The 13,956-nt window shown below is 43.8% G+C and overlaps 1 protein-coding gene across 1 annotated transcript in view; it reads left to right on the top strand.

Moving 5' to 3' along the window:
• LOC130119431 (myosin-10-like) overlaps positions 1-9,947 on the top strand; it is a 119,036-nt gene extending 109,089 nt beyond the window's left edge. Inside the window, exons 29-41 of the mRNA XM_056287934.1 lie at positions 165-269; positions 484-636; positions 1,176-1,424; positions 1,860-2,072; positions 2,609-2,821; positions 3,056-3,217; positions 3,604-3,732; positions 3,908-3,996; positions 4,675-4,798; positions 5,149-5,357; positions 5,873-5,981; positions 7,112-7,284; positions 7,663-9,947. Of these exons, the coding sequence (XP_056143909.1) occupies positions 165-269; positions 484-636; positions 1,176-1,424; positions 1,860-2,072; positions 2,609-2,821; positions 3,056-3,217; positions 3,604-3,732; positions 3,908-3,996; positions 4,675-4,798; positions 5,149-5,357; positions 5,873-5,981; positions 7,112-7,284; positions 7,663-7,816 (2,082 nt within the window). The 3' untranslated portion in view covers positions 7,817-9,947. The remainder of the gene's footprint in view (positions 1-164; positions 270-483; positions 637-1,175; positions 1,425-1,859; positions 2,073-2,608; positions 2,822-3,055; positions 3,218-3,603; positions 3,733-3,907; positions 3,997-4,674; positions 4,799-5,148; positions 5,358-5,872; positions 5,982-7,111; positions 7,285-7,662) is intronic.
• The last annotated feature ends 4,009 nt before the right edge of the window (positions 9,948-13,956 follow it).

The following is a 13,956-nucleotide window of genomic DNA, read 5'->3' as shown; positions in this document are numbered from 1 at the left end:
CACAAATGCAGACTTAATTGTATGAGTTTCCAAATTAGGACTTTATTTTGTTTCCAATCATACTCCTGTGTCATTCACAACTCCCTAAAGTGTTTGTTTTTTTTTGCAGTATTGATTTGTTACATAATATTTTTGACCTGTCCATTTCATCTCTGTCCATACAGACTGAGTTGGATAATGTGTCTACCATGTTGGAGGATGCAGAGAGAAAGGGCATCAAGATGGCCAAGGATGCTGCTGGACTAGAGAGTCAGCTACAAGACACACAGGTTACATACAGAACTCTGTCATACTTCATCAATGGGCATTTATCACCAAAATTCCTTTATTGGAAACAAAACAGAAAAAATACCCACAACGATTTCATATTTCTAGTTTATATTGTCCAAATTGACATGACGTGAATGTGCTGACATATTGGACTATTGTGCATGCATGCGTGTGCGTGTGTGTGTGTGTGTGTGTGTGTGTGTGTGTGTGCAGGAACTTCTCCAAGAGGAGACGCGTCAGAAGCTGAACCTGAGCAGCCGTATCCGCCAGCTGGAGGAGGAAAAAAATGCTCTGCAGGAGCAGCAGGAAGAGGACGAGGAAGCACGCAAGAATCTGGAAAAACAGATCCTGACACTGCAGGCACAGGTAGGACAACCTGAGGTTGTCTCTTCTCTGGCAGTCATTGAGGCATCATTTTAAGTCCTTGTTAATACAGAGGAAAGGCTGATAGAGGATGCTTACTGTTATTGTAAAATCCCATACATATTCATTCTTGGTGTTTTTCCAGTTTTTTTTAATTATTATTATTTGGGTACTGAGCCGGTAGATGGTAAATGACATGCTCAAGAGGACCCAGGCTGTAATTGTTGAGCAGAGCTTTTTTTATTTTCTCCACCAGTTTTTGTCTGTGGATTTGAGCTGGCGACCCTCAGGTCCCGAGCCTGTTTCTGTATCATCTGGGCTTTTCAGAATGAAACGTTGATTAACTAGTGATTACTGGTTAATGAGAATGAGAATACACAGAAATGCAGCTTGTGTTCACTGCCTGGGTGGAGACTATTTGCACCTCTCCGAGTCCCAGGTTTTTATGAAATGAATGAAACAATGAAACACAAGTATCTAGTGAGTTTTAGTATTTTAAACCTGAGTGATAAACTAATCTCATCCTACTTCCTTTTCTACAGCTGGTGGAGACCAAGAAGAAGCTTGAGGATGACGTTGGTGCGCTGGAAGGCCTGGAGGAGACGAAGAAGAAGCTTCAGAAGGACATGGAGCTGGCTAACCAGCGTATGGAGGAGAAGACTATTGCCTTCGAGAAGATGGAGAAAACCAAGAACCGCCTCCAACAGGAGCTGGATGATCTGACCGTAGACCTGGATCATCAAAGGCAGATAGTCTCCAACCTGGAAAAGAAGCAGAAGAAGTTTGACCAGGTCAGAGCCCAATTTAAAGATCACAATTCATGGTCAAAAATTGTTTCCCTCTAATCTAATGGAAATAAATTTGTCTTGAGAATGAGTATTCCTAAACATTTTTTGATATAACCTTGATGGGGCATTTTTTTATGGCAGTTAAAAATAACTTTAGTTTGAACTGCTTTTATATGTAAGAGAACCTGACTCATAGATCTTGAGATTTTATTGAAAACTCTGAATGTAACATTGTTTGGGTCCTATCCCTGTGTACTTTTTGGTAGAATTCATCCCCTTCTGAGTTCTTCTCATAGCTGACTTCCACACTAACTCTCCCTCTCTCCTCTGTCCATTTGCTTCAAACTCTGATGGCTGGGTAAGGCATGACTAAAGCGCAAGATGTCACATTCTCACAACAAAAACTTCAGTTCCCACTGCTGCATCTTACCTTTCTAGATGCTGGCTGAGGAGAAGAGCATCTCGGCCCGCTATGCTGAGGAGCGTGACCGTGCCGAGGCAGAGGCCCGAGAGAAGGACACCAAGGCCCTGTCCATGACTAGAGCTCTGGACGAGGCTCTGGAGGCCAAGGAGGAACTGGAGAGACTCAACAAGCAGCTCCGTGCTGAGATGGAGGACCTGATGAGCTCTAAGGATGACGTAGGCAAGAACGTAAGTGTTGGGACTGAAGCTGGACCCAGTCAAAACTGGAGCATAAGGTGAACATTTATTGTTTTGAAGGAGTGATAGTAGCAGGAGTCATGGAGCAATAATTAGTTTGGTTGTAGTGAACTTTCCAAAATAGCGTTAGCTAGCAACCAATAAAATTATAACAAGTCATGAAAAAAGAATTGTCAGCGATCATAATTGCCAAAACTGTCAACAGAAAATAAAATTCATAAAATAAATGACCTTAGAGAATTGATTATTCAACCCAGAACACTTCAAAATTAGTTTATATTGGCTTAATAAATAAATATAACGCCTGCATTTGATATGCAAGTTTTTTTTTTATTAATAGGAAAGTTTTCCTAACGATGTCACTGCAGAATGAAAAAAAGTACTGCACACTGGCAGCAATGTAACTTCTTTTCTCATTCATCCTCTATCTCTCTATCCCATTGTCTCTTTTTCTCCATCCATTTTTTTCTTCTTGCCTTGGTCTCTTTGTCTCTCTAACCATCTTCTTTCTTTCTCTACCCCATCAGGTCCACGAGCTGGAGAAGTCCAAGCGTACTCTGGAGCAGCAGCTGGAGGAGATGAGGACCCAGCTGGAGGAACTGGAGGATGAGCTGCAGGCTACGGAGGACGCCAAGCTGCGCCTGGAGGTCAACATGCAGGCCATGAAGGCCCAGTACGAGAGGGACCTTCAGGGCCGCGACGACCAGAATGATGAGAAGAAGAGGGCACTCGTCAAACAGGTGAAAAATGAGAAGCTGATTCAGGGCTTTTGTTGATAACCTTGTTTGTGGCAGTTTAGAATGCAAAACATGTTGATCAACTCCATCCTATTTTTGTAACCAAGTTCGTAACAAAAACAAATAAGTATGCTGTTGAACTACACATTTTAAGAAATGGGATAGGACATTTTTTTCCCGTGTCATACTTCATAATTCCCACAGCCATGATTGACTGTTTCCGGTTGCTCCCCTAAGGTGCGAGAGATGGAGGCAGAATTGGAGGATGAGAGGAAGCAGAGGGCTCTGGCTGTAGCTGCTAAGAAGAAGCTGGAAATGGATCTGAAGGATGTAGAGGGACAGATAGAGGGAGCCAACAAGGCCAGAGATGAAGCCATCAAGCAGCTGCGCAAGTTACAGGTAGGATGGCCAAATGTCTCTTCTGAATTAGAAATCTGTTGTTGCCTCTCTCACCATTGTCTTGTTCTGTCATGCTTCTTGCACATTTTTTAGTGCTTTTAGTAGGTAGAAGTCTTACTCGGTGGTGCACATGTCGACTCTATATGGAATCAAACAATACAAATCAGTTACTGATTTTGTACAGTCCCATGGTGTCTTAGGGATTTTGCAAACTATAGCTTGTTAGCTAAAAACTATGCTACAGCATATAGTGAAAGTGGTATAGTGGAAATTGATGATAAATCAAGTCAGACAGGGCTGTGGGCTATGGGCATTTTTAAGATTGTATATCCAGAAAGAAAAGAACCAAATTGCACTGTATATCAACAGTGTTTCTTCTCCCTCAGGCCCAAATGAAGGACTACCAGAGAGAGCTGGAGGATGCCCGGGCCTCCAGGGACGAGATTTTTGCCCAGTCCAAGGAGAATGAGAAGAAACTCAAGAGTCTGGAGGCTGAAATTCTACAGCTGCATGAGGTAAAGTGCAGCAGGATATTAATAAGAATATTAAATTGTGTTGACAAATTGATATCATTTATAGCCCAGTGAATCATAACATTGAATCAAATATTCTTCTTGAATATTGGATTGGTCAGGAGGATATGGAGATGATAACCTGTGTTTAACTGCTGACTTTTCTATGTGCCCTCAGGATCTTGCAGCATCTGAGAGGGGCCGGCGCCATGCAGAACAGGAACGGGACGAGCTGCAAGACGAGATCTCAAACAGCACCTCCGGAAAGTGAGTTGCGCCTACTTTGGGTCCCACTTTTTTTTCTATCTAATTCTCAGTTTATCTGGCTGGAAAATGTCTTTTGTCTTTATTTTGTTTTTATTGGCCAAGTAAATTTTTACATGTAAGGAATTCGACTCAGCAGGTTGCGCAAGTAGAACACTAAGACATAATACAAGTCGTCAATTTTATCTGTATCGCCCAATGTCACAAATTACAATTTTTGATGAATTAATTAACACTTAATTAATTTTATAATTATAAAAATATAATTATAAAAAATTGCCGTACTAAATTGTCCCTAGGTGTGAATGTGTGTGTGTGTGTGTGTGTGTGTGTGTGTGGGCGGGCCCAGTGATGGCCTGGCAGCCTGTCCAGGGTGTCAACCCGCCTGCCACCCAATGACTGCTGGGATAAGCTCCAGCATCCCCGCAACCCTGACAGCAGGATAAGCGGTTCGGATAATGGATGGATAGATTATTAAAAATTAAAAATAGTCTGAGGTGTTATCCAACAAGTTTGCAAAATAAGAACTTTGAAATAGTTCGTATTTCCTATACAGTTGTGCAGTAAAAATGCAATTTGACACATTTCAACCAACCGAACATCCCATGGAAATCTGTCCTCCAGATAATGGTGAGTGAGTCCAAATGTTTTATAGTGAGGGATATTTTCTGTATACGTCAGGTCTGCCCTAATGGATGAAAAGAGGAGGCTGGAGGCTCGTATTGCCCAGCTGGAGGAGGAGCTTGAAGAGGAACAGGGTAACATGGAGCTGCTAAACGACCGTTTCAGAAAGACCACCATGCAGGTATGCAGTAATGTTGGCGTAATAAAGCCAGCAATACTGTTGGTCACTGAGGACCAGAATGAAAATGGCTGCTCTACAATAACTTGATCAACCTTCGTACAATATCCTCAGCGAAATACAATGTGTTTATGTGAGTAGATTTAACTGTTAAGAGTGCTATGATCACTTTCATTACTGAACAGCATAGTTTTCTCTTGGTATCAATCTTTAAACCAGTAATCACAAAATTTTAGACTGCAACATGGCATTTTTGATTCTCTGTTGCTCAACCCTTAGTCCATCTCACATCATTCTCTCTCTCTCTGTCTTTTCCCATCATCCCACAACCATCTCCTTTTTATCTCACCCAGGTGGACACGCTCACCACGGAGCTGAGCGGAGAGCGCAGCACGGCCCAGAAGAGCGAAAATGCTCGGCAGCAGCTGGAGCGTCAGAACAAGGAGCTGCGAGCAAAGCTGGGCGAGCTGGAGGGCTCGGTGAAGAGCAGGTTCAAAGCCTCCATAGCTGCCCTGGAGGCCAAGATAGTACAACTGGAGGAGCAGCTGGAGCAGGAGGCCAAGTGAGAAATATAGCGTGTTCCCTCCGCCATGCACCACATACTCTTCATGCTTTCATCCTCCATCTTCATTCTCTCTCTGCATTTCTAGTACTTAAATACTGACCGTTTTAAAATGGAAGTACAGAGAGCATTACAGAGTTAAGAAAGTGAATTGTCACATCTTGTGATAAACACAAAAATATATTCAAGAAATTATTTGAAAATATCGATCGATAATGGATGGATGGATGGATGGATATTGATCGTCAATTAGTAGGTAAATGCAAAACCATGAAATAGATTAAACAAATATGAATGCATCAGTGAAAATGTTATTAGTGTCTGAAGCCATTGTTTAGTTTTATTTATATACATAATAATATAAACATATATACAAATATATACATATTCGACTCGGGGAAAGCTACTATCACTCTCCCTTCCCCTTTGCATATTCACCCGCACCCTGACTCTCCCTCATGGACTCACACTATTTCTCCCCTCTTTTCTCTTACCCTGTCATTTCCTACTCATAGGGAGAGAGGAGCAGCCAATAAGATTGTGCGGAGGACAGAGAAGAAGCTGAAGGAGGTCTGCATGCAGGTGGAGGATGAACGTCGCCATGCTGACCAGTTCAAGGAACAAGTAAGGAGTGACGACCGGAGCTGGCTTTTAGTATCGGGCCCATATTTACTTAAACACCATTACTGTTGGTGTCTACAATTGTACCCTTTTCTACTTGCACTTGATAGCTTGGTTTGTGTGTTTTCTGATGGCTGTGATATGATTACAATGATACCAGTTGGTAACACTCACAATTTATCAGCTAACTGGACTCTCTTCAGTTGTAATGTAATGACTGTTTTCATACACTTTTTACAATGCACAATGTAATTTTAACATGGCATCATGGATGAATATATCAGCAGGGTCCTACCTCAAGTTCACCCATGTTATACTACAAGCAGTCAGTCATGTAATTTAAGTAATAGTAACGTAATAGTCAAATTAGTGATTTTACGTCGGATGCTCTTCCTGACATAACCACTAACCCTATGGACATAATTTGTATCCTTTGACTGATTCATGTCCTTATTGTCAGTCTTAAGCTGGATAATTTTTCGAATATTTCTGATTATTTGTTGAGTAGTATTTTATAAGAAATTCTTGCATTTTTTTTTCTTTCTTTCTTTCTTTCTTTTTTTTTTTTACTTTTACTCGTGTTCATTAGAATTGTTAGAGTAGAATTTATCAAGAGTACATTTACAGGGGCGTCCGGGTAGCATAGCAGTCTATTCTGTTGCCCACCAACACAGGGATCCTGGTTCGAATCCTCGTGTTACCGCCGGCTTGGTCGGGCGTCCCTACAGACAAAATTGGCCATGTCTACGGGTGGGAAGCTGGATGTGGGTATGTGTTCTGTTCACTGTACTAGCGCCTCCTCTGGTCAGTCGGGGCGCCTGTTCGGGGGGAGGGGGATCTGGGGGGAATAGCATGATCCTCCCACGCGCCATGTCCCCCTGGCGAAACTCCTCACTGTCAGGGGAAAAGAAATGGCTGGCGACTCCACGTGTATCAGAGGAGGCATGTGGTAGTCTGCAGCCCTCCCTGGATCGGCAGAGGGGGTGGAACAGCGACTGGGAAGGCTCAGAAGAGTGGGGTAATTGGCCGGATACAATTGGAGAGAAAAAGGGGGGAGGGATAAAAGAGTAAATTTACAGCGTATTATTCAATTTTAGATTGAGTAAATGGGGTTCCCCCTCTGTGTGTTTTAGATGGAGAAGTCCAACTCTCGTATGAAGCAGCTCAAGCGCCAGCTGGAAGAGGCTGAGGAGGAGTCCACCAGGGCCAACGCCTCCCGCAGGAAACTGCAGAGAGAGCTGGATGATGCCACCGAGGCCAGTGAGGGCCTCACCCGTGAGGTCAACACACTCAAGAGTCGCCTCAGGTAAACTCACTGGCACTGGCCCGTCCATTTATTTACTCAGTCACCGGTAAACTAAGGTCATTATGCCTAACCAAAGTCCCATTGTGTTAAGAGAGTTAATGTTATTAATTTTATTGTTTTATTTAGTAAGTTATATTCTACTTCCAACAAGCCATTTTATCTTAATGCATTTTTTCTCACAACCTGGTGCCAATAGCCTTTTAACCTAACAAATGTTGTTGTCACAAGTATGCTAACTCAAATTCACATTAAGCCACTGAGTACATATTCTTCTTCTGCCAACTATGACTTGTATTGCCTTCCTTCAGCCTATGGTAAGAATAATCTGTCTGTGTGTGGAACATCTTCCCCTTCTCATCTTTTCCCCTCCTCCCATAGGCGTGGCGGCCCCATCAGTTTCTCCTCCAGCCGCTCAGGGCGGCGTCAGCTGCCGGTGGAGGGACCCTCCTTGGATCTCTTATCTGACGATGAGCTAGAGAACAAGATCACCGACAACAATGCCAATGAGACGGCAGTGCCCCAGACTGAGTAGAGAGCCCCAAGCCTGAACCTTTGCCCCTCCCCCCTGTTTATCTCCCCCAGCCTCACTAGAACTTCCCAATCCCTACCAAACTGAGTAGGGACCCCCACCCACCCACCCACTGCTCTCCCTTTCAGTCCCGTCGACCCAACCTGAATAAATTTGTCCCGCTCATCCCGCATTGACGCTGCTCATATGCAGAATAGGCTAAGCTTGATCCCGCCACCATAGTCCCAATATTTCCAGTTTTACTTGACCCTTAACCGTAGCAGACATGAGCAGTGGACACAACCTTACACACACACACACACACACACACACACACACACACACACACACACACACACACACACACACACACACACACACACACAAACACACACACACCATTCCCAATCCAGTTAGGTTTGAGAGAACCACTATTCTGCCTTGCCCTAAATAGTGAAGCTGCAGGGCTATGTAATACCTTCTAATATCCATTGAATAATATTCTTCAGTAGTCATACCTTGGGTTTATTTTTCAACCAGTTCAGCATACAGTCCTTCAAGGATAAAAGTAAAATGAAAAGAAACCATATGTAAATGCATATGTTGAGATCTGAAAATAAATTTATAAAGTAATAAAGGCCTGTATATTTTCTTTGTATTAAGCTAGCTCCCTCATGAACTCACTAGAATTAAGCAGACTTTTTTTGTTGATTGAGTCAGCATACCTTCTCTTGGTCAGTGACTCCACATGGATCTGTATGAGCATGTGTCTCGGATGACTGTACAGAAATGAATCTAATCTGGTTTGTTGAGACTAGAGTTCAGGTGTTTATCATAATTGCGACAAATGAGAAAACTGTAACATTGCATTTTTCCCCCCTGATAATCGGATTACAAGGTAACCAGCCTCCCAGCTCTATCAGTATATATACCTATCATATAGACCATAGTCATGTCTGTACATGAACACTGTTTTGAGTTAGAAATTAGGATTAAATGCTTGCAGATGTATGGTGAATGGGACTGTAAATTCCCTTGTTGCCTCCGTGCTAGAAACTTCATCTTTTCATCGGTATTGCATTCGGAAACACATTTGACAAAAAGTCGATTGTCACTTTTTTTAAATCAGTCATGCTATGCATGATCTAACCCTGCAGCAGACACCAGTCATATCATTTACGCTGACCCCAGTTTCTTTCTATCACACTAGATTTAGCTACACGAGCAGATGAAACTGGTGATATTCAGCATTTCGCCAGGTACACGATGTCCACATGTCGAACTTATCTACCAAGGGAGGGAACGGGTGTCAGCGGGGGACGAAGTCATTTTATTATTCATACTCTTACAAAGCGATGGCCCTTTTTTGACGAGGAAAGCCCATTTATGTGATTATCCTGTTAGAATCTGAACATATTTCCGTGTAATTCTCGTGTCTCGTTCACCATCTGTGTCTTCTCGGCTGTATCGGCACTTGTCAAACGCCTGAAATGGAAGCACACGCGATTAACGGATGGGTAGTGAATGTTTTACTGAGGTTTAAAGGTGTTGTATGACTGGATTTTGATTCAAAAGGTCAGGGGATCGGTGTGGATGAGTTGAGTTGTGCACATCAAGATGAGTGTCATATCGAACATTTATTTGCCGCATATTTGAGGCCTTTTGAAATGCCTAGCGAGCGAAAACAGATTTAGAAGTCAAACAGGTTTCTCAGACATCTCCAGAAAGTGCCTTAGCCGTTACGGTAGGTGGGTGGTTGTACGCAGAAGCAGGAAACGATGTGAAACTTGTGCAACATGGAAATTTAACAGTATTTGAGATGTTGAAAATCAACTGTTTAACCTGGTTTTGTTTTAATGGCATCGTAAATCTCATACTTCAGTTGTTTTTATTAACCAATGTTAAACTGAGGCTGCCCCAGACGGTTTATTTTTTTTAAAGAAACAACGATTCTGTTGCTTTGGATAGATTTGTCTGTGATCCATGAAGCTTTCTAGAAAGGGGTTTGACTGGGTTCAAAGCTTTAACATCCATATACGATTGTTATGACTATTACTTTACTGGCTGTTGACAACCAGGTATTATTCATCTCCTTTTACTTCCTTGTATTCCTGTATTTCTAGACATTTTTGTAAAAGACCAATAAACATTCATATGGAAAGCGTGTTTCTTTCTCTCTTCCGCGCGGCTAACGTTTCGCTAGGCTAATTGACGTGGCGTAGTTAGGATTTGTCTTTAAAGGGACTTGGGCATGTAGCTCATTTGTATAACACGGCGGCCTCTTCAGGGTAGTCAACTGCAACACGTAACTTGTCCAGACTAACTCGACTGATGAAGATTTCAGTTTGCCCGCCACAATGTGGTTGCTGACGAAGGGCGAGTCTACGTAGTTGAAGGCCATTTATATTGTGAAGCGATTGTTGTCTTCTCCTGGAAGCTTGCGTGTATCAATGATCCCCAGAGCTATACCGTCCGGAGCTTGGCTCCTGGTTGGGTCACCCAAGGCGGATAGGTCAAGATGGGAGGTTCCAGACGAAGCGGGATCCAACAAAGACCTCAACGGTGGAACTGGTGAACGGTGTCGCCAGGTCACAATGGCAGTGAAGGCAGATGAAGGCTGCAACAGAGGGTGGTCCCCGATCGGCTTGGTTCTCCACGCCATTGGACTCTGGCCACCCCCTGCCAAGGACCGTGTGGTGGCTGCAGGCACATCAGCCTCTCCATGTAAAACACTGTCACGTGCAGGCGTCCTCCCATTATGCAGCTCCAGGATCGGCCTCTACGCCCACCTGAGGACCCAGAGGGAGGATGGCCATACTCGACCCCGAGTGACCTCCGATGATGATGAAAGTAATTGTGTTTGTCCCACAGAGAAGCAAAGGGTGACACTACAATAAACTTGTGAGGTAGTTTTGTGTTTTTCTGTAAGTAGAATACAGCTAAAATGCAACAACAAAACACATTTACAACACCTCTATCGGCTTCAGAAAGTATTCAACCCCCCCCCCATTCATTATTTTGTATTTTGCTGTATTACAAAGTCAAAGATATTATTAAACTGGATTTCTTTTTCTACTCCTACAGAAGTAATTATATTTCAAAATGAAGTCGGATGTCTTCAGAGTTATGTTAAAGGTAAAACCCTCGAGATTCGTATTAAAGACGCTAAATTTAGCCAAGTGTGTTCGATATTCTGAATTACGGCACAACTTTTGACATGACTGAGATCAGGCCGTCCCACCAAACTGAGCAGCTGGATTACAGTCTGAGACGTGACCACGGGTCTGGCGATGTCTCTCACAGGGGCGCAGAGATCATTGTCAGACTACTACGGCTGAGGCTGTCCAGAGACGTCGACAATCTCTGCACAAACTTAACGGATTTGGCTCCTCCGGGAGAATAACGAGACAGAAGCCACTTCTGAGAAAGGCCAGCATTAGGTCACACCTGGAGTTCGCTGGGACGTTTTTGGAGGAAGATTATGGGCTCTGATGTGAATAAACTTGAGCCCTTTGGCCTCGACGCGAAGCACTGGTGTTTGGTTTGCATGCAGCCAAACATTATGGAAACACCATTCCTACTGTCGAGCACGATGGCGGCAGCATCATGATGTGGGGTTGCGTTTCAGCAGGAGGGGCTGGAAGGCTTCTCGCCATCGAGGGTGAGGGGGTCGAAGCCAAATACAGGCAAATCCTCGAGGAGAACCTGATACGGTCTGTGTTTAAGGGGAAGATTCATGTTACAAAAGGAACATTCAACAATGATCCAAAGCAAACTTTCAACACCATGAAAAACACTAAAAGAGATCAATACTGCATCACGGAACAGCCCAGACTTAAATCCTGGCGGTGTAACCTGAAAATCTGCACCGGCACTCTCCATATAATTTGGCCGAGGTGGAGGATATTTGCATGGAAGGACGAACAAAACTCTCAGACTCTGCAAAGCTCATACAGACATACCAGAGTAAAGTGCTTGGCAGCAACCACAGCTGTCAGTGATAAAGTATTGACTCTTGAGGCTGACAAATATTTGTACATGAGAAATGATAGTATTTTATATTTGAAAGGAATATTTTTTTTAACATTTTTTTTTTTGCCCAAATGTACTTAGGGAGTATCGTTGGTTTTTCCATTAACTGAGTGCTGTCAGTTAAATCAGGTAAAATTTGTGATGTCAGTCACACAAAAAATATTTATTTTCAGTCGATGTAGGGTAACTAGATTGAGCTAGTAGCAAAGTGGGTGCATATATCAAGGTAGTGACACAGTGAAACAAGCAAGTAGAAGATGAGTATTATATAAAATCATATATATTCTTGCTAGGCACCTTTTCTACCAATCCCTGGTGTTAACTGTGACAATGTGCATTGCTTTGTCAAAGTATTAAGACCCTTCACCCATTGTCATATTTTGCTGAATTACAAATGTTATAATAAAAGTTCTGTCCTGTGTGGAATTTTGGTAGCATTGCGGTCTGTTCCGTTGCCTACCAACATGGGGATCGCCGGTTCGAGTCCCCGTGTTACCCCCGGCTTGGTCGGGCGTCCCTGCGGGTGAGAGGCCAGAGTATGTGGGTATGTGTCCTGGTCGCTGTACTAGCGCCTCCTCTGATCGGCTGAGGCGCCTGTTTGGGGGGGGGGGTTGGGTAATGTGATCCTCCCACGTGCTGCGTTCCCTTGGCGAAACTCCTCACTGTCAGGTGAAAAGAAGCGGCTGGCGACTCCACTTGTATCGGAGGAGGCGTGTGGTAGTCTGCAGCCCTCCCCAGATCGGCAGAGAAGGTGGAGAAGCGACCGGGACAGCTCGGAAGGGTTGGCCAAGTACAATTGGGGGAAAAAGGCGGGGGGGGGGGGTCACAACGATGAAAAAATGTCATCTTAACAAGTGTATGGCTGCCTCACCATCAAGGCTGGATTACGGACCGGGCATGCCAGGTGAGTGCCCCGGGGCCCCGGACCACGAGGGGCCCCAGAAGGTCAGGGGTATTGTGTTCGTATATAGTAGGGATCCCCAATCATACCCTACAAGGGACGTTTGTTCCAACCCTGCGTCGCGATGCAGGGCCCAAGCTAGTCTCTATTGATGAGGGGGCCCCAAACTACAGTCTCTACTGATGCAGGGCCCCAAGTTACAAAGTCTCTATTGATGCGGGGCCCCAAGCTACAGTTTCTATTGATGCGGGGTCCAAGCTACAAAGTCTCTATTGATGCTTTAGAGGGTATTTGCATTAGTTTTACATTTAATAATGTTTAGTATTGTTTGCGTAGCCTATCTGACGAGGTGGGGCGCGGGGGGGGGCAATGGACGCGCACGCCCCTGGGCCCCCTGGTGGGTTAATCCAGCCATGCATACCATTGGTATGCAGCCGTGTCACTGAAGGATTTTTTTAACTTTTTCTAGATAAAAACCTCATCACTCTGTTGGAGGATCAACAGTGACGGTGTAAATTCGATGGAAATGTTTGAACATGAAGGCTAAGGAGCATTCTGCAAACGTTAAGAGACAAGTTGACACAGATGCATGCATTGGGGAAAAGGATACAAAATGATATGTGGGTGGTTGGATATCCCAGTGAGTTCTGTTGGATCAATAACTGGGAAGAGGGGGGGGGCTGCACCAACTCCACCAGGCAATTCATAGAGCCGCTCAAAAGTCAGCATACAAGCAAGAAAGACACTTGTATGCCAAGCCACATCGAGGCCAACGAGCACTTCAACAGAGCTGCAGAGTTTAGGGTTTGAGAGTGAAGTAAAGGTGCACAAGTCAACATGAAAAACTGCATAAAATTGGCCTGCAGGAAAGCTTGGCAACAAAGAAGCTATTACTCAAAGCAAATCATCTGAAAGCATGTCTGGAGTTGGCTAGAAAAGATGAGACTGAACCAAATAAGATATGGGAATACGTTTTGTGGTCAGATGAAACCAAGATAGATCATTCTGGCTGAAGCTCAAAGGCTCATGCTTATATTTCTACATTTCATACTTACATTTAGCTTTTGATAGCTAACCTTATACATAACTCCTTCTTAATCTACATTTTTTCCATCTTGCTGCATACATGTGTATATGTTATGTGTAACTGAGAGCAAAGTACCAAGTCACATTCCTTATATGTGATCGTAATTTGGCACGATAGACACCGACTTGACTTGGACTTGGCTAC

Source organism: Lampris incognitus, chromosome 10 (assembly GCF_029633865.1).
Source record: "Lampris incognitus isolate fLamInc1 chromosome 10, fLamInc1.hap2, whole genome shotgun sequence".
Lineage (NCBI taxonomy): Eukaryota > Metazoa > Chordata > Actinopteri > Lampriformes > Lampridae > Lampris > Lampris incognitus.
The sequence above is the reverse complement of the archived record's forward strand: the minus strand, read 5'-3'. Positions and strand labels throughout refer to the sequence as shown.